General features: G+C 39.1%; 1 protein-coding gene across 21 annotated transcripts in view; it reads left to right on the plus strand.

Annotated features, from left to right (window-relative positions):
• The window catches only part of TRPM3 (transient receptor potential cation channel subfamily M member 3), a gene marked incomplete at both ends in the record, with an annotated part of 787,829 nt that overhangs the window by 591,994 nt on the left and 174,064 nt on the right, over window positions 1–21,771 (plus strand). For all 21 annotated transcript variants that reach the window (XM_082657218.1, XM_082657236.1, XM_082657222.1 and 18 more), the window contains one exon: window positions 9,810–9,984. In XM_082657218.1, the coding sequence (XP_082513344.1) occupies window positions 9,810–9,984 (175 nt within the window). The remainder of the gene's footprint in view (window positions 1–9,809; window positions 9,985–21,771) is intronic.

The raw sequence follows: 21,771 nt of genomic DNA on the forward strand, positions 1-21,771 counted from the left end.
AAGTTTTAGTGTTTTGGATAGGAGATAAAGGAATTTGCCTTCCTAAGCATATTACTGGTCTGCATGAGAGAATATTCAAACTTTGGAAAAGTGTGTATCAAATTATTTATTTGTCAGAGCATACTTTTGGTTTAAATCCATAAAATGCATTTGTCGTCATGAATCATTTATACAGTTAAAATAGAAACCTTTTACAAACCTAATAAATATATATAAGAATCTTTATATTTGTTTAACCATATAGTTCTCAGTAAGTGCCAGACTCTGTTCTAAGTACTTGACAAATAACTCATTACTCAAAACAGTGCTATGAATTGTGTGCCAACTCTGTGTATTAGACACTGTGTAGAATTCTAAAATATATTGTTGGTTTATCAAGTCATATCAAGATGTATTTATGCCTTTCTAAGATGTGCATAGTTCCAGCTACCATGTTAGTAGTACAATGTCTAGACATGCTGTCAGAGTTTACAGTAGCAAGGAGGTACAATAGACTAGAGTGACCCATGCTGAGTTAGAAAGTAGGGGTCAACAGGAAGCAGCAGACAAATGAAGGTAGAGGCAGTCATGGAACTGGGAATCAGAGTCAGAGATCAGGACAGGACAGGTTCAGCCTAGTTCCAGCCAGGCAGCCCATGATCTAAAGAAAAGAGTCATCATCTGAGTGAGACAGGTCCAGGCTTCCAGAGTATAGGGCAGAGATGGTCGTGGTGTTGCATGAAGAAGTGCTTCCAGAAAAGTCTACTGAAATCAAGGCAAAACCCCAGTCTTGGGGCCCACATTGCGAGTGGGGGAGCAAGCAAATGTCCCAGGCTGGCTGGCTTATAGAAGAGGGTGCCACTCTCCAGGAGCCAAGGGTATTCAGAGAGGATGGATTGCTCTCTCTGCTCTAGGGCTTAGAGCTCTCTGAAGACCATCTGAATCCCTTCCGCTGTCTGAGTGAATTTCCTTGATCGACCACATGAGTGAGTCCTCTTCTCTTTGAGAGAAGCAGAGCAGCTCACCATGACTGGTAACCAGGTTTCCCACGTGAGCATCAGTTAAGCTCCAAAATCAAGGCCTGCCTGACACTGTGTAGATGGTAGGCTTACACCCAGTTTAGAACTGAATATTGCCTCTTAAAGCCCTACCTCAGGGCTTCCCTGGTGGTGCAGTGGCCAATGCAGGGGACACAGGTTCGATTCCTGGTCCCAGAAGATCCCACATGCTGCGGAGCAACTAAGCCCATGCACCACAACTACTGAGCCTGCGCTCTAGAGCCCGTGTGCCACAACTACTGAGCCTGTGCGCCTAGAGCCCGTGCTCCACAACAAGTGAAGCCACCACAATGAGAAGCCCGTGCAGTGCAACGAAGAGTAGCTCCCGCTCACCTCAACTAGAGAAAAGCCCACGCACAACAACAAAGACCCAGTGCAGCCAAAAATAAAATAAATTTAAAAGAAGAAAGGCCTTACCTCAAAAAAAAAAAAAAAAATCTCTGCTATCCTCCATTTTTCTCTTACAAAGAGCCCTCAACTACTGTCTTCCTGTGAGGGTCCTCAGGCTGAGAAAAGAGCATCTGAGGACTTTCCATGTTGTTAAGGACAGGCGAAGACTTCCTTGGAGTCAGCAGAGGTGAGGCTGGGGAGGGGAATGTTTGGTGGCAATAAAGAGAAACTCACTCAAAATATATAAAGGAGTATTTTTGATAAAGAGAAATGTGTTTAGAGGAAGGTTTGCAAACTATGGCCCACCCTGTTTTCATATGGCTCATGGGCTAAGAATGTTTTTTTTCATTTTTAAATGTTTGAAAATAAAAGAATAGTTTTGTGACATATGAAAACTACATCAAATTCAAATTTCAGCCTCCATCTGAAAATTCCATTTTTCTCGTTAGTAGACCTGTAGTACAAAAAAAAATGTATTCAGTTGTGTTTTGCAATTTGTCCATAAACATTCTATATAATTTGTTTTCTCTCTTGTTATATACGTACCTGCATGATGTCCTCTATTTTGCCCATTGTCCTACAAAGCCTAAAATATTTACTATATAGCCCCTTACAGAAAAAACTTTTCTACCTTTGATCTATAGGGGACTCTGTACGAACTACAGCCAAGTGACTGTATCTTGAACTGAAAAGTCACTAATAATCCAGGCAATAAATCCCTCTCTCTCTCCCACTCTCGCTCTCTCTCTCTCACTCCCAAACACACACACTCTTTCCCTCCCTCTCACTCAGGCCACGTGATCTCTCCTCTGTGATGCACTCAGTTCCCTTCTTTTCTTCCTGCACACAGACTTCTTTGCTTGTTTATTCACCCTGACATGGTCCCATCAGAGCCACCACTAATAGAGGCTTTACTCCCCAAATACTCATGCCCTCCCAGTCCCTCCCAGTTACTCACCTCAGGTTCAAGGTCTCCATTCAAAGTGCAGGAAGGCAAATCTGGCCCACTGCAGGTCTGGAATCTACCTCCATTCCAATCAGCTTTGAAAGATGCCAAGTAAGGCTGCCCTTCTGTGCTGCGGACAGTTCAGTTCTCTGATAGGCGAGTATGGATAGAGAGGACATGATGGGAGTTGCCAGTACACATGCCACAGTGACCTCTTTGGTTGGCTTTCAAGATTTTTACATTCAGTCCACTCATCCACTCCCCCAGTTCTGGCCTTTGGCCTTCAATCGCTACATGGGAAAGCAAAGCAAGAAGGCAGTGTCCAAAATTATAGTCCTCTGGTGGGGGCTGGTACTGAATTCCTAAGAAAATACCTGCAGCATTGATAATGTGAAAAATAGATTGGTTCAACAAGAGAAAAAAATGCATTGGAAACAAACAGAAAAAAAGGGGATTGGCCATATTAATTCAGTAGATTTAACATTCTTAGTCCCCAGGGTAAGAAATGCTATGCACCATCTGTTTTCGGTCTTTTATCATTGTCTCAGAGAGATGTTTCCATGAATTCAAACTCTATATCTTCAACGTCTTGACAACCTCATATCTTCAGCCAAATTTACTGAGATTTTAACTGCCAAGATAAAATATACATGTATGTTTATTCTGGAATATTGGCACTAGCTTTAAATATGGAAAGATTGTGTATGGATGGGGTCTGTTAAGTTAAATATCGACAAGGGAGTTGCCATAGGGATTAGTGTTGATAGGAAAAGACATTTAAGCAATTTGCAGTATCTTTACCCCTGCCTAGTCCTCCAATGGGTTGGAAATTTATGCTTCGGGGAAAGACCCCAGTCCTTTTTCAAGGAATTTCTTCCCCACTAGAGAACCAAAAGTGTCTAAAAGTGAAGCATCTTGTTGCATGTGGTTTCCTTTTGACTGCTTAATAATTTGTGCAGTATTTTATATTTCCAAATGCTTTTCTAATCCATTTAGGGGCAGAATTATAGTGGCAAAAAAAATGTAGTAAGGATATACATAATTGGTTTGAACTGGGATTGGCATTTACCAATTGAATACATCATCAGGATTTGCTAAAATGAATGGGTTTATTACCCATTTCCAAGTGGGATCAGGCACATTCCAGTAATAGTTCTGTTGTCTTGAATAGATAATGTATTCTATCTCTAAAACATGAAGGCAATATCTAAAACATCTGCTTCCATTGAAGACTGAAGAGACATTCTAGTTAAAATGAGATGGATTTTTTTTTCTTATGTCATTCCTTGATATTTTCTTGGGCTCACTCTGTTCCTTAGTAGCTCAAAGATTTCCAGTCACGTTTCTTTTTGCCAAAATAAAGCATATTAAAATATTGTCTTTCTATACAGTAATATTCTACAGTTGTACCTGAATATTCATGTTCTGGGAATCTTCCTAATTATAAGAAGCACCTTAAACTTAATAAATAAGAATAGTATCGAGTGTTGTCAGTTAAACACAGCTGATTACCAGCTTTATTTAATTTTCATAAATCCATCCCACAATTTGCAGACCATAGAAGAGATTCATTAAGGGGAGCAAGAACCTAATTCTCAAACTTTTGTGAAAAGCCGTGGTATTATGCAAACTTCAGCCACTATTTCTCAAGTAGAGAGTAAACTGGTGCCCATTAAAATGAGGCAAATAGCTTGACTGCTTCTTCTCCCATCACTACAGTAGTTGTTAATGCCCCCCAGGTCTGTATAAAGTTCTTTTTGTAAAATATAAGATCTTAAGGGGTTAGTGAGTTTTTATGGCCCCATTCTAGTCCAAATACAGGAGATGGTGACCAGTATATCTATTGGTCGAGTCAACCATTGAATCAAAGACCAGACTATTCAAATGAGAAATGGGATAAAGGGGACATGTTCAGTGCTTTTTTTTTTTTTGCGGTACGCGGGCCTCTCACTGCTGTGGCCTCTCCCGTTGCGGACCACAGGCTTCGGATGCGCAGGCTCAGGGGCCATGGCGCATGGGCCTAGCCGCTCCGTGGCATGTGGGATCCTCCCGGACCGGGGCACAAACCCATGTCCCCTGCAACGGCAGGCGGACTCTCAACCACTGCGCCACCAAGGAAGCCCAGTGCTTTTTAATAATATACACATTTTAATAATATAAATTTAAAATTTTGCAACATAAAATATATTGACAAATTCTCACTGTATGCACACTTTGAAAGCATATGCATTCTCCAAACAAACTTCTAAATCATCAAGAATCACATAATCCCAGAACTGGCAAGGCCAGTGTGTTAACTGTGTTCATGTTATTGCTAAACAGCTTTAGCTGGTAAACAGAAATACCTACCCATCACTGACAGACTCATTCTCAAAGTGATTAAGATCTTCAAGAAGTCATCGCTCACGTAATGTTTGAAGCCTCCTTTCTAAATGACCTGTACTGTAACAATCACATGATCTGTGGCTTTGGTCATTAAGATTTAGCTAAATATCAATCTTCTATGCTCCATCTCCATGTAAATATAAACCGTTTTCCAACAGCAAAAAAATTATTCCTTAGGCCCACTGGCATTTTAGATCATATATAATGATGTTGACAGTAAACCAAAGGATTAATTTGGTTTGATCAAAATTCTATTTATCCGGGGCTTCCCTGGTGGCGCAGTGGTTGAGAGTCCGCCTGCCGTTGCAGGCGACATGGGTTCGTGTCCCGGTCCGGGAAGATCCCACATGCTGCGGAGCGGCTAGGCCTGTGAGCCATGGCCGCTAAGCCTGCGCGTCTGGAGGCTGTGCTCTGCAGCGGGAGAGGCCACAACAGTGAGAGACCCATGTACTGCAAAAAAAAAAAAAAAAAAATTCTATTTATCCAAGCATTTCACTACAATACACCAAATATTTTTACAAGTAGCTGCACTGTTCGTAGATTATAGTCTCATGTTGGCAGAAAGAGAGAGAAGAAAAAGGTCTTTCAGAATTTTAAGACATTCTTCTCTCCCTGCCACCTCCTTCTTTACACCACCCAACCCAATCTTTGTTTACGCCAATTTTGACAGTATTTGAATTATTGGAAGCCCAGACTTAACTGCATAGTGGTCATAACAAAATGGGACAAACGTCTAAGAGGTTATCTTCTGCAAAGAACCATTAACTGGGGTTCAATTTATAATTTGAAAGCCCGAGGTCAACCTGGAATCCTCTAGAATGTAGTTGCTAAGTCCGTTACTCAAGCTCACATTTTTGTAGGCTATAATGCTTCCAGTTCCAAAATTACAAAAACTAAAAAGTGTGGCAAACATCTTGCCTCTTCCTGAGTAAGCAACTCTGCGTTGCTCTAAAATTAAATTCTAATGGAAATCTCTAAGAAGTTTTTGGTTATAGTAGAAAATGAAAAATTATTGCAATCAACTAAGGAATTAGCCTACTTTCCCCAAAACCAAAAGAACAAGTATTGACCAAAAAGATCTCTGAGGGGCCTAGATAAAATGAGAACGTTTTGGTGATAATAGAAGTCATATTTTTTTAAAACTATAAATCTAAACTACTTTTTGTGAATGGTCAGTAGTTTCAGCTGAGCAAGGCTTACACTTGTGAGGCTCTTCAAAGGAATTTATGTTAAATTTTTTTGTGGGCATAAAGAAAATTGTAGTGGTCCTTATGAATCCAGCTGGATCTGCAGTGAATTCCCAAAATGTTTATTTCACTAATAAAGAATATACCATTCTTGTTTTTTTAAATGCTTTTTCTTTACTAATGATGTCATATTTGTAAATCTGTGGTTTTCTCTAGAGATTTTTTTTAATATCCTACGTCTAAAATGTAATTTAGAAAAGAAAATGTCAACAGAAGAGATAAAGAAAAACAAGGAAGAGAGAAAGGAATGAAGGATGGGAGGAGAAATAACCTATAGACAGTGCTTCACCTTGGAAACTGGCCAGTCACTGTAACCGGGTAGTAATAATGTGATATAGTTTCCCTGGACATAGAGTTTTGTTTGAAAACCCATTCTAGAACCTGTCTCAGAGGCCTCAGTGGGCTTCATAAAAGAACACAAACTGATGCTTTTTGCATATATAGTGGTCCCTCAGTACCCTTGGGGGATTGGTTCCAGCCCCACCCCCACAGATACCAAAATTGCGGATGCTGAAGTCCCTTCTATAAAATGTGCAGTATTTGCATTGTAGCCTACACACATCCTCCTATACCCTTTAAATCTTCTCTAGATTACTTATAATACTTAATACAACATAAATGCTATGTAAATAGTTGCCAGCGCCCGGCAAATTCAAGTTTTGCTTTTTGGATCTTTCTGGAATTTTTTTCAAATATTTTCGCTTCGCAGCTGGTTGAATTTGTGGATGTGGAACCCACAGATACAGAGGGCCAACTGTATATCAATGTTCTTAATTTAGGGTGGGGCTTTGTAAGGGTCCATTAGCAAGATTTTTATGAATAGGCTTCAGGGATCCATGAACTTTTGAAATGCATAGAAACATTTTTGTGACTGTCCTTATGAGCATTTATTTTTCTGGGAAAAGGATCATTAGCTTTCATCAGATTCACAAAAGTTTTCAAAGATTCTTGTCTCCAAAAAATAGGCTAAGAACCATTGCTTTAGGTCATTACTAATTATTTGATATCATTTTCTTTTCTCAGAAAAAAGGTAATATGTGTGATGGGTGTGTGTGTGTGTGTGTGTGTGTGTGTGTGTGTGTGTTGACAAAAAGGCTTAATGTTACCATATATCCATATATTGGCATGTTTAATTTACACAAAGCATATTTTTAGGCACGGCCTGATTCTCTACCACCTATAACTAAGAAAATAAAAAATGCTTTTATTTTAGGCTATAAGGGTTTTTCATTGTCTATGGAACAAATTTCCATATATTATCACTAAAGGAAATGGGAGAGAATTTGGAGGCATAGATATATTGGATATATTCAGTTTATGAAAAAATAGATGGTATTTTGATACTTCAACCAGTTTTTAGCTCTGGAATATATATCTGAATTAATGTAGTTCTTTTCATCATTTCAGTTAATTACAGCTTCATTCCAAATATAGGAAATCTGACCATCTAAATGCTTCTGTATTTCTAGAGGTTATAACAATTTGATTTATTGATAAATATAACTGACAGCTTATTGCTCTCAAATCTTCCTATGAAAATTGATCCTTTGCACCTGTGTTTCCTCTCAAAGAGAGGAGAGTTTTCCAGCCATCTTGCCTATTGTCTGGTAGACTCTGGATCACTGGAACATTCTAGAAGATCCATTTTATGACTTCTTCCTTCATGAGTGGGTCACAGTTGGCCTGTGAGTAGGAGTAAAGATCCACTGATAGAATCAGTGCTCAAGAATCAGAATTTGGCCAAGGCCTCTCTTAGAAGAACCTAGAAATAGTCTAAATGATATCCTTTGGTATAAAACAGTAGGTATAGCATATTGTTCCTTGACATGAAACAATATGAGAGCATGTGCTAAAGAAAAGCAAAGGGAAAAACTAAATAGCATAGTATTTTGGAAATACCTTATAAAATCACTTTAAACATTTAAGTTTAAACTTTAAACATAAAATACTTTATAAAATAACTTTCAATGTGCCTTGGAAAAGAGTCTCTTTTCCAAGGCACATTAGAACATAAATCCATATAGGGGTGGGTATTTTTTATGTCAGAAAATTCTCCTCCAAAAGAAGTGTGCTGTATTAACATTTCAAGTTAGCCCTTAATCTTTAACGTGCCTTTCAACAGGAACTTACTTAATCCTCATAAACAATAGCAGTGGGAAAGTGTTTCTTTCATAGACACCCCAACAGAGCTTTAAAGTGGCCTTTTGTCTGAGTCATTAGAGCTTCTGGGTCAAAGGAGAACAGCATGACCTTTTACTTCCCTCTCCTTGGATTTGAAGGAGTAATTCTCAAAAACTCCCCATTCACAGAAAACTCTGATGGGGCTACAGGTCATCCCTCTCTCCCAGTTCCTTCTGGGGAAAAAAAAAATCTTGGCTTCTTGCCTTAATCAACAATTGTTATTTTCTTACATTTTTTAAATGTAGATTTAAAACAGCACTCTTTTTTTGTGTAACTGGCATTTTGGACCATTCTTTACAGATGAAAATCAAACCATGAAAAACACTGACTTATAAGAGATCAGGCCCTAGGAGACTGATGTACTTATACTTCAGAAGTAAAACAGGTCACACAAGTCTAATAAAATCTCTTACTAATGGAGCAAGAAATCAAACACCAAACTGTTATTTCTCATAGGGAAGCAGTTTCTAGATAAAAGATAAAACCATAACAGAAGGGGGAAGAGGAAGGAAGAACTGAGGTGATTAAGGGCTTTTTTCAGTTCATATTTACAGAAGTGGTACAGAATCTTGACTCTATTTTTTAAGATAACTGCTTTGTGTACCTTATAAAACCCTTTCATTTTTATGGCACTGCCCAATTTCCTAACTATTCTGAGAAGATAGAGTGAGAAAATACAATGTGGTACCAAACTGAGCAAAAAAACTTATTCAATGAACGATGATACTTGAGATGTCACTTGAAAACTAATTTAATTTCTTTCTCATCATGTCTCTCATGGACATTTGTTTTTAATACTTCTCTTTGTTAGGTTGAACATACGTAAGTGTTGATGTTAGGGCAGTTTTTACTTGAAAACAGCAATGTCTATGGCTCAGCATAAATAGCTGAAATCCCTTAATTCAACTGAATTCAGAAAATGTTTGCCCATCGTGTGCCTGGCACCTTCCTCAGTAGTAAAGGACACAATAATGGCAGAGGGCAGTTGCCATATCTCCTGAGTAATTTATTATAACTATTCTAGTGTTAAGAATCCATAATCAAGCTTATCACCTATGGTCAGAAATAGATAGACCCCTAATTTTGCCACTGGTTGATTCAACAAGTTAAAATATGCCCCCAGCTGATTTTGGTAGTCTTTAATAAAAAGAACCATTTAGGCATTTTCTTAGCACTGTGATGACTTCAGGGAGGTGGCATTTTTTTAACTTCCCATTTTTCATATAGGAAACTGACCCTTGGATCCATATGAGACTTGCTTAAGATCACATTTAGCTTCCAGTCTTTTGGCTGCTGGCCCAGCACTTCTTCTACTAACCAATTCCCTTCCCACCCTCCTCACTCTACGCCTCCCCTGTGAGGTATAGTCATCAGCGCTTTAAAACCCCGGCACCCTGGAAGTTGCGGGGAGAGGGCAGAGTCGAATGGACTCTCTAGTGGGAAAATTCTGCTAAAGGGTTTTCTGTACATTTTCGCTCCGTATGTTAGCCCTTCATATGTTGTTACCCTCCCCCATGCTCAGTAATTTTAGTTTGTGCTTTTTGTTTCTCTTTTTGTTTCTTTGGTTTGCTGGCTTTGTGTTCTTTTCTCTTTTTTTCCTTTTCTTTTCCTTTTTTAATGCAGGAATCGGTCAAGGCGTTCCAGTGGTGGCGCTCATTGTGGAAGGAGGACCCAATGTGATCTCAATTGTCTTGGAATACCTTCGAGATACCCCTCCCGTGCCAGTTGTTGTCTGTGATGGGAGTGGACGGGCATCCGACATCCTGGCATTTGGGCATAAATATTCAGAAGAAGGCGGGTAGGTAATTTTCCAGGCCCCAGAGTTGACCTGTGAGTGCTAAGCTTGTGTTCCAAGTTTGGAAGAGAGGGTGTGAGTTGATTGATCATTTGGCCTGGGAGGGAGGTGGGGAAGAGCAGGGAAACATATTCTACATGTCCTGTGAAGTGGGCAATTCCATGACAGCTCTACTAGTCCACACTGATGATACAGAGAACTAGGGGAATGGAGGGGTCATAGGATGTGGTCTCCTTTCTGTTCTCTTCATTTTCCTTCTCTCTTGTCCTCCTCCCACTGAGGAGAAACAGGAATTGGGTTTTAACACATGAAGCACAGCTAACCTGGACCATACAGTACAGGTTAGTAACTCTAGAGAAGCTATAGGATGTGCAGCTTCCAGGCTTGACCTCCAAATACCACCTTCCCCAAGCTGCTATGTGTGTACAAATGCTAAATGTTTACAAAAGCATTTGGTGGCCTGTCCCATCAGATCCCTCTAGACTGGCTTGGAAAGTAGATTCTCTGTAATGGTAACCACTCTGTCCTGTGTAACCTGCTCTTGAGCCCCTCACGCACTTTCCTTGGTCTAGCAACCCCCTGATGCTGCTCTCAACAGTACAAAGTACCCAACCCCATGGAGGACTTCCTTTCGTGGCCCTCCCCCCCAAATCTGAGATCCCCCTCAGTGAATCCTGAAGTGCAGGCACTCCTGCAGATGATTAGATCAAAGTAATTCATCTGAAGGTGTGAATGACTTTAAGGAAGAAAACTCAAGGGAGCAATTGAAGTTTTAAATAAGGAACTTCGTAACCTAACCAGTTCTCCTAACACACGAAAGTAGTGGGAGAAAGAAACCCCGAAGGAGTTGGGGGTCTTTTATTCATTCCTTTCATAAATATACAGTAAGTGTCTACTGGGTGCCAAGCACTAAGATATGAAAAAGAATAACAAGCTATTCCTACCCCAAAGAGTTCATAGCAAGTCTTGTAAGTAGACAAGCATATCATTATAATAATAGTAATAACAGGTGAGCTTGCCTACTCAGGCCGCTCCCTCCTCCACCTCTCTCTCACCCAGCCTGACTTAAAATAGACTCAGCATGGCAGCTTAATACCCTCTCTGTCCCCAGTCCTCCTCTTGTCTTTGCCAGCAGCCCAGCACTCTGGGTGAGCCATTAAAACAGCACACTTCCCTGGTTAGTACATGAACTTAGACATGCGAAAGGAAGACGGTTGGAGACATAAGACTCTCAGCTTAACATTGCAAACATTGACCGTGACTTTAGGCCCTGTTAAAGCTTTTGATACTAAAAGAAAAAAAGCTAATTTTTGTACGCACCAAGTTGGAGTTTGCTTACTGGCAAATTCGATGAAGTTACTGTTATCTTCTTCTTTAATAGTGAATATCAGTCACATTTGCCTATGTGTCCGCATGTCTGTTACCAAAAAGAGTTCGAGATCCTCAACTATGCTTTGCTTTTAGCCATAGTTCTCATTGATTTAAATATAGCAATTGGTTCTTTATTCAGAAATAGGTTAGAGAATGTACACTGTTTTTAGCTTTGCTGCTTCTTTTCTTTTTAGTGCTTGCAATTATTTTGCTGTATCCCTAAAAAGTAGATACAAGTTTGCACTCAGAATGCACATTTCGTTTTCAGAAACCTCAGCATTTCAGGTTTCCAGGTCTATATACAATGAAAGTCTGGACCTAGTGCTTGTTTTTTGTCATTCTCTAGGGTTGGGTACCTTGAAAAATATTAAAATCTCTGATAAGTTGCTTTTCCTGATTCTGTTTTAATATAGGAGAAATGTTATACATTTTAGAGCTGGGTAAGACTCTATATATTATTTAACCTAGGGGAGAGATACACAGAGAAATTAAGTGCTTTCCCAAGGCCACACAGCCCATGATCCCAGGCCATTTCTGGTGTATTATAAAAATTCACTGAAATGTGTTTTGTGGTATGTGCCCTAGTGTTTCTCATATAGTACTTCAGTGATACTATCTTTTAAATATATAGGTATACTTAAGCTGCCTTCAGTTTCCTCTTTCTGTTATAATTTAATTTTTTTATTATTCTGTATATTCAAAAAAAGGTAAAATCAATGCATTTCTGGTTGTAAACCAACATCCAAGCTGATCAACTCTACATCATGTAGATTCTTTTCTTTCTTACACCCAGACCATCATACTTCAACTCCAAAATTAAGAGTCAGAAATACCATGCCCTTTCATGCGTGTAACTAGTGTGAAGATAAAGAGTTAAGACATAATTTTATATCTTTGGAATTATTAAAATTAAAACCGGTAATTTTCAGAAACATTTAGAAATGGTTGTTAAGAATATAGAAGACTAAAAAGAGCATTATATTTGCCAGTCTAAATATATATGTATATATTTTAAAGTTATGATTAAAATATGCTCTGCTTCAGGAAAGCAGTTATAAGTTTAACATGGTAAAATGCATTCAGAATGTTTCTGTGTGCCGTCTGAATAAATGCCAGAATTAATCATGTTTATTTACCTTGGTAAGAAATTGTCCAGCCACACATGTGCAGCCAATTTTAAAAATCATTAGTGTGCTTTATTATATGCTCCTGAAAAAAATGGCCCACCTGGACTTCATTCATCAATAAGGATTTCTTCTTTGATTTTCAACAAAGTCCAACAGAGTTGAGACATGTTTCACTGCAAATAAATATAAACGCATAACTATATGTTCATATAAACAAATCTATATAAATAAATGTGTGTGATCGTACATATACTGTTGAACATAGGAAATATACATACCCTGTTTATTAAACATGAATCAGGATTTGACTTATTCTTCAGTTATTTTGGTAATTTAAATATGATTTTTTAAATTTTAAGTTCATTTATAAGTTGTTAAATAGTATAGGCCCAAGCACTATAAATTTTTATATTCAGCTGTAAAGCTTTTCAATTTTATAATCCTAGAGGAGTGAATAGAATTTACACACTTTGTAGTTTAACTTTTTTTTCCCGTCCCAGAGCACAGGCTCCGGAGGCGCAGGCCCAGCAGCCATGGCCCATGGGCCCAGCCGCTCTGCGGCATGCAGGATCCTCCCGGACTGGGGCACTAACCTGCGTCCCCTGCATCAGCAGGCGGACTCCCAACCACTGCGCCACCAGGGAAGCCCTGTAGTTTAACTTTTGTGAACTTGATATTTTGACTTTAAATTCCCTGTTATTAACTATCTTCCAAGAATATGAATTTGAAAGGGAATCGCTCTGGAAGCAAATTATCATTGGAAATACTGATTAACTTTTGTCGATGAGATTATGTGAGGCAGGAAAAGTCAGACTGTATCTCTCCCAATGCAAATGGGTTTGGATAGACTAGGAGACTGTATCTCTCCCAATGCAAATGGATTTGGATAGACTAGGAGACAATTTCAATTAAATCCTTATTTTTATCTTTTCTCCCCACCTCTGTTCTGTGGACTATACTACCAGAAAGAAATGGTCAAATTTTGTTTTTTTCCTTATTGACATATTGGATTTTCTATTTCTCATCTGTCATAGTTTAGAATGAGTCACAAGTCACTTTCCCTACCTAATTTCATTGCTTTAGAAATATTATCAAATATTATTTCTGAATCACAAATGACTCAACACTGCAGACATAAATAGATTGATGCTATCTAAGTAGCGTTAGATTCAGTTACCTCAGTTTTTTTTTTTTTTTTTTGCCTTATGCGGGCCTCTCACTGTTGTGGCCTCTCCCATTGCAGAGCACAGGCTCTGAACGCGCAGGCTCAGCGGCCATGGCTCACGGGCCTAGCCACTCCGCGGCATGTGGGATCTTCCCGTGTCCCCTGCATCGGCAGGCTGACTCTCAACCACTGCGCCACCAGGGAAGCCCTACCTCAGTTTTTAAATACTAGGATTCCCCTTTTTGCTGTGTTGACTAACCAAGATGACCAGCATTACCCATAGTCAGGAGCACCTTTCCAGCTGTAGGTTTCTGAAGTTGAAGTCAGAGATTACTTTGCTTGATAATTGTCAACCCAAGTCTCAGATTGCAGAGAAATGTGGTCTAGCCCCTCATTTATCAATTAGTGAGCAATGACCCACAGATGAAAAACATCAGCATGAAAAAGGCATCTGAATGAATGTGAGTCCTGAGATGATTGCCCCCATTCATCCAAATTGTATTATCAGTGCTTATGTTTATTTTAAGTTTGTCCCAAAAATAATCTTCCGGATTTACCATTTTTAGATACCCTAGGCAAGAAGCAGAACTTGCAGTAACAGAAAGCCTTAAAGTTTTAAGTAGTCATAACACTTGGAAAGTTATTAATGGGGCAAACACCAATGGACTTCACATCCTTATGTGCCAGTGGAATTTGCATCAGGTATTGTGAAGAATAAATGAGCAAAGCCTTGCTGTTGAATACGGGAGATAAATACTGTATTTGAAATAAAAGTCTGATTTGCCTGTTTAAACGGAGCTTAATAGGGTCCCTACATTTTTGGATTAGCTGAAATAAAGGCATAAATGGAACACAAAGTAGAAATGAAGAAGGAAAATTTTGCTGCATGGCTTCAGATTATATAACTGTATCCTACCAGAGATGTGACAAGTTTGTTTCTCTCCAAATACACATCAAAATGACCAAGGACAGGAGAAAGTCACCAGAAAACTAGTCATTTTAGAACCCCAGGTGTTGGGCTTCCCTGGTGGCGCAGTGGTTGAGAGTCCGCCTGCCGATGCAGGGGACACGGGTTCGTGCTCCGGTCCGGGAAGATCCCACATGCCGCGGAGCGGCTGGGCCCGTGAGCCATGGCCACTGAGCCTGCGCGTCCGGAGCCTGTGCTCCGCAACGAGAGAGGCCACAGCAGTGAGAGGCCTGTGTACCAGAAAAAAAAAAAAAAATAGAACCCCAGGTGTAGACTGTATTCCCTAGGGCATATCATTCTGTGTGGTGGCCACTCTTTCCTTCTGCTGCTCAAGAGATTTCCAGCTAAAGCTGAAGGATGCCACAGGCCTATCATTTGTCTCTGTAAGATCTGCTGAAAGAAAGTAATTGATCTCGATGGTTTGTATTCCAGCATGATTTAGACATAATGGGAATGTCAAGTGAGAAGGAAGGAAACCAATAGCAGGCATGCCAACTTCAAGTGTCCATTTTATTTTTTGTTAATTTCATCTTGCCTTGTCTCTTTTCTAGAATTTTCTATAAAAAGCATGTCAAAACTGGATTCTGTTTTATGACCTCAGAAGGGAAGTAAGAAAAATTGGAAACATCTTGTACCGGCACAGAATACTGGTGGCTTTATTTATAAAAAAGTGCTGGTTTTGTAAACTGTTTTCCAAGTTAACATTTAACTGTTAGAGGACGGGCAGGACGTGGCACTGTCAAGGACTTTGGAGATTAAATGGAGATATCCAACACAGGCATGAGTACAGATAGCTAGAAGGTCATGTATGCTATGATAAATGTATAAAGTGTTACCAGAGCACAGAGCACTTGAGTGTGGCATTCCTCATGAGAATCTATTTAGTGGAAACATTTTTGTTAATTATCCCCAAAATGGCAATGTAATAACTCTATTGCTTCTCTTCCCCTTTTCCATCAAAAACTAAAGTGAGGGTCAGTATGAATGATCAAGGAAAAGCTAACATACGAACCTCTTTTATGTACGTCAACACAGAAAAAAGAATCAATCTGAGTAGGATTGAAGGAAAGCTGGTAAAGAGACAAATTATATGAGACAGTATGGTGTTTTGTGTGGTGGTGTGTGTGTATAGATAGATATTATTAAACTGAATTTATATATACTCAAATTCAATGTAATGAAATTAATTGATATATTAATTTAATACTATAAAATTTAATTTTATATAATTAAGTATATATACTTATATATAAATGATAATAATATGTGTATGTATGTGTGTGTTTAAATTTTAAGTGAAAACTTAAATGTAGGACTGATAACCTCACTTTTCAAATCAATCAATCACCAGGTATTATTTGAATGCTTGTTTTAGGCCTTTCCTGGAGAGGTATAATCTCATTTGAACTAATATAATAGAAAATAATTTTCAACTAGTTGTTAGTTACTGAATTCTAAAAGGCAGAAAGAGGCAGAGGTTGGAGGAGATGCAGAAAGTTTCATAAAGAGAGTATTACTGCGATTTTTCCCTCTGTGGAATATATAAAGATATAGTTATATGGTTACTTATGTCATTGTATCCAAGTTCCACAAGGCTAGAGTAGCTTCATTTATTTAGGAAAGTGCAAAATAAAATAAATATTTTTGCCTTAGAGTTTGCTATTTGGTCCCTCCATGTGTGCCAACATGGGGAGAATGAAGCATTGACTTAAAAAATCTAGATAGTTCATGGAGGAAAGTACCAGTGAAAACTTTTATTGATATAAATTAGCCGATAAGTTCTCTACATTGATTAAATTTACTTTAGAATTGCTCAACTCCAAGTTGGGAAAATGTGGTCTTGAACATAAGGAGCAAACATGAGAAAAACACAGAGCTGGGTAATCCATTACCGTAAAGAAATCCTTTTTAGGGAACCACTGCCCAGAACTTTTAGATACCCCATCAATGCAAGTGAAGACTTCAGAGGTACCAGTTGTGTTCCCCTGAGATTTGCTTAGCTAACTCTCGGCCACTTGTTATATAGAAAACTTTCAAAATAAGCATGTGGTTATCACATTCCAGCATGCCTGAGAATCACCTGGAGAGTGAAAGAAAAAGTCCCCTAAGCATCCCGATTCAGTGTAGCTGGGCTGGGGTGCAGGAAACTGTATTTGAAACCAAAACCCCAGCTGATTCCAATAAGAGTGGTCCATGGACCACACTTTCAGAAACTTTTTAAAAATTTGTTTCATTGAAGTATAGTTGAGTAACAATGTTGTGTTAATTTCTGCTGTACAGCAAAGTGATTCGGTTATACATATGTATATACATTCTTTTTCATATTCTTCTCCATTATGGCTTATTACAGGATACTGAATATAGTTCCCTGTGCTACACAGTAGGACTTTGTTGTTTTTCCATCCTATATATAATAATTTGCATCTGCTAATCCCAAACTCCCACTCCATCCCTCCCCCATCCCCCCCCTTGGCAACCACAAGTCTGTTCTCAATATCTGTGAGGCTGCAGAAGCTCTTTTAAAGGTTATAAAAATTAGATTTCTCTTTATATTTCTCTGGTGTTTCCAAGAACAGCTTCTTCACTTTCTATGCCTCATGTGCATTCTACTCACACAAGTCATTGCATTGTTACCACAAACACTTTGTACTCTCTGCCAAACTTTGTCTTTGGAACCCAGTTGACTTGAAAAGTGTATTTAGCATGAATCTCCTCATTTCTTCCTTTATCACAGCTGTTCTTGGTTCCAAACATCTGTCAGACTTGAAAATTCTTCCCTTGAAGAGCAAGCTATAGCTCTTCATACAGCATAAAAATATGCATTTAGACAGGACTGGGAGACTTCTCTGTTAGTATTTTTATTTATATGGATTTCTTAAAGCTATTCAGCTCACCTCCCTATTTCTCTTGAAAATTATTTTCTGAGTAGTTCAAAAGGTATGAACAATTTAAAAAGAGAAAGAAAAGCAGATGAGAAAAGCAATAGTACTTAAAAGTGAAGCAATGCTAGTTGGTTGTGAATGATGGCTCTCAGCTGTTTGAGAAGCCACTGACAGTCACTGGGGCCACTAACTTCAGCATTAGAAGGTATTACCTCACTTTCCTTTAACTTGACAATTGCAATGGATAACCATTTAAGAGTCCCAATTTCCCACTTGCCTCTAGTATTGATTTTCACTTCTTTAAAGCCCCTGGACCCCTTCTCAAATGAAATCTGTGGTACAAGTGCCATTTATAAAACAGACAAGACACAGGTTTACTCTGTTGAAGCTGGGGTGGAAGGCCTAGACCACTGGTTCTCAACTTTTACCTTACATCAGAATTACCCAGAGGGCTTCTTAAAGTCTGCATGCCACAACTAAAAAAAGATCCAGCATGCCACAGCGAAGATCCCCGGTGCTGCAACTAAGACCTGGTGCAGCCAAAAAAAAAAAGATTAAAAAACCATTAGCATTAAAAAAAACTACCCAGAGGGCTTCTTAGAACGAATTGCCCGGCCCCACCACAGATTTTCTAATTCAGTAAGTCTGGTTGGGGCCAGGTGATTTGCATTTCAAAGGAGCACCCAGGAGATACGGGTACTGTTGGCCCAGGGTCCATACTTTGAGAACCTCTGGCTTAGCCTCCTTCTCTCTGCCTGGGTCTCACCCACTAAAGCAGTTCTGAAGCAGCTCTGGAGCTCATCCTCAAAATTCCAGGGGCTTCTTTGTAGAACCCAGTTGAAGACCATTAATCTACAGGTTAAGTCCACATTCCTTTACTTAAACTCAGGACTCTTTGCATTCTGGCCCCAGCGTCCCTCTAAAGCCATCTCAGTGAAACTTCCATTTACCTGAAACCCAGCTGAACTGTCCGCCTGCACTGCTCTCCAAGCACAGCTTGCTGCCATAGGCCTCTCTGCCTTAGCATGAGATGTCCATGTACATTTCTTTACCCACTTAATTTCTAGGAAATTTTTCTTTCTGAAGTCCAATGCATAGTTTCTCTCTCATGAGAGCTTTAAAACCCACAAATACATTTAAAACTTATCTGGATGAGGTGCAGATAATAAATTCTCCTGGTATTTAATCCCTCTACCTTAGAGGAAATGAATTCTGAATCAACCTGGCTGACATTAGAACCTGCAGCTGCTAAAAATACAGTGTATTAACATCTCACCCAGTGATCATTAATAATAGATAATGTTTGGAATGTTCTTAATGGATTTCACTCAGATTCCCCATGCAATTCTCAGATGTTGATTATGAGCCACAGGGTTTATGAAAACTATTTACAGCAGTAACTACCTGCTTATAAAAGCTTCTTCACCCAGAGAAACACTAAAGATGCATTAAAGTAGGACTGCAAGGTTAACTCAAGTTTGTACTTCTGAAAAGTACAAACTAGAAAAGTCTCCATTCAGTTTCAATAAAGCCTGTCCTTTATTGTCCTAATTGCTGGACAACCATCCTAGAGTTAATATACATGTTCATTGTGTTTTCTGGGTTTATTCAATGTAAATGAAGTGTCCGTCCATGAGCAGTGACCCCCTAAAGGTCTTAAGTAAGCAATAAAGAATCGGTTCTTCTAACTCCATGGAAACCACAGTTCAGTGTCTTAGAGACAGGCCTAAAATTTGGAGCTCTTTGACCCTATGATCTTATTGGTTTTCACCATTTGACAGTATATTTGAGATTTAATATCTCTGGTAGAGGGATGACAAGTTTTCATCTTGAGTGTCAACAATGATCAACCAGTAGTGGCTTCCTAGGATGATGTGTTGAGTGATTCTGAGGCCACATCTGGACTCTGGAAAGATTACTGTGATAGATTAGCAATGATGCAAAGAAGGAAATTTATAGTCAAAATACCATGGATGTCTATTCTTATTCTTGAATAAAAACAAAATCTTTTAGCTAGCCTGCGTATATCGCTACCAGGCACGCATCAAGCAGCACATTGAATTATGAAACCAGGGGAAAAATAAGAACCTCATCTGCCTAAAAGATACTTAAGAAATACTCAGTTTTTTTATCAACACTGTGAATCACATCAGTCTTTAAGTTATCTGATGATATGAGCCTTTTCACACAAGCATAATGCATAGGATATGAGGGACAAGAAGCTCTTTATTGTGGGATGGTGCTGTTTGGAGCCGGACTGAGGGACAAAGTGCAATTGCCAATGGATAATGTATTAGAAAAAAGAATAACTTTTTCAAAAAGCTAGGAACTAATTCATCACAGAATACATACAAAAATAGAGAAAATTACATTTGCCCCAACATCTCATAGAGTAAGATACAGGGTTAGAAGGAATACTTTGACAAATGACTTTGAAAGAGAAGTGATATTTACCACTCCCTTTTCCTCCACACCCGACCCTCCCCCCAATAGCATACTTGAGGAGTTGAAATTACTATTTTTTAAAGCTTCTACATGCAAGAGCCTGATCTAGACACTTTATTTCATAAATGCTGTGAGGTAGCTATGATAATTATCTCAATTTTATAAATGAGGAAATTGAGTAGAGAAAGGTTAGGAAAGTTCAGTATCGCATAGCTAGAGAGTGGTCTGCCTAAGAAGATTAGGGCTGGAAACTCTGCTTGTAGCAGCTGTACCATGTTGCCTCCTAGGAAAATGGGCCCCAGGAACTGCAGGAGGTTTACTTGCCCCAGAGCTGAGTTACTCCGAGCAACAGAGGAAGCTGCACCCAGCTTCCATCTTCTCCTTCTTGCTTCACATGCTGGTTAACTTCTCCTTTGAATTAAATGTTGGACCAACGTTTAAAGCATGTCAGTTGAAGAGGTGCCAGTGTTTTTGCCTGCCCGAGGAGCCTACACATCTCAGTCCAGCTCTGATTCTGTCTCTCATACAGGGCCTAAAACAACAAAAGTTTGATTATTCCTCTTGCCTGGCTATGTGCAATATTCACTGATGGGATTTCACTTGGAATGAAATCAGAGGATGTGTTTTCCTTACAGTTTTGGCAGCAGAGAAGCTACCTGACCATGTGGCAGTCCCCATATCCTCTGGCAACAATTCAGTTTCTACTCTTGGGCACATTCATAACCAAAGGCAAAGAGAAGAATAGGAATTGGAGAGATGCAGCCAACACTGTTCAGGATTTCTCACCTAATGTCCTGCTAGTCCCTGACTAAGGTTGAGGATTTGGCACCTCTGCCTCAAGAGCAGCGCTATCCAATAGAACTTTCTGTGATGATGGATATGTTCTGTATCTCTGCCGTCCAATCAGATAGGCAGTGAGCTCTTGAATTGTGGCTAGAGTGACTAAGGAATTGAATTTTAAATTTTATTTAATTGTAATAAATTTAAATTTGAATTGCCACGTGTGGCTAATAGCTCGCACAGCTCTGGCATTTCTGTAATGGGATTCTACCACACTAGGAACCCTTGAAAGTCTGACAGATTTCCAGTGTTATTAGAAATTGTTCCCTTCATTTTTAAATTACATTCTTTCATCCAACCAACATTATGTACTCAATCATTCAATATTTTTGGACACCTACCATGTTCCAGGCACTATTCTAGGTGCGGGCAAAAACACACCTGTGAGCCAAATAGACAAACATTTCTTCTGTTGTGGAGCTTACATTTTAAATTTTAGCACGGTTAGATAGATAATAAGTAATATACATAATAAATAAGCCTGTAGAACATTTTAGAAGGTGATATACTATGGGGAAAAGGAGAAGGGTGAGGGGAATCAAGATAAGGAGGTAGAGGAAAAGCCTCTGTCTACAGCACGTCCGTGAACACTGAGAGAAGGAGTACGTAAGTAATATAACATGTAGTCCATGCATCCGAGGAGTTAAGAGTTTGTTAGGATTTTCTTAGATTAATCTGTCTTTCTTTATGAAATGCCAAATACAAGATGCACGCACAAAGCTTGTCTTATAATAGGTGTTAACTGCCTCTCTTAGCACCACTCTCAACCCTACCTCACCACCTACCTTCTGTTTCCTTTTGTATGTGTATCTAAGCCTTCTGTTTTACTATATCTGGCTCAGGATTGTAGAGTGGGTTTTAAAAAGTAGATAGATATTAGATAGGTAGGTAGGTAGATAGATAATAGGTAGGTAGGTAGGCAGGTAAGTAGAAAGAAAGGAATGGAAGACACATCACTCTATGGTTAGTGGTAGGTGAAATTTGCCAGAGAGC

The sequence above is a fragment of the Grampus griseus genome, assembly GCF_964374135.1.
Source record: "Grampus griseus genome assembly, chromosome: 6".
In the NCBI taxonomy this organism is placed as follows: domain Eukaryota; kingdom Metazoa; phylum Chordata; class Mammalia; order Artiodactyla; family Delphinidae; genus Grampus; species Grampus griseus.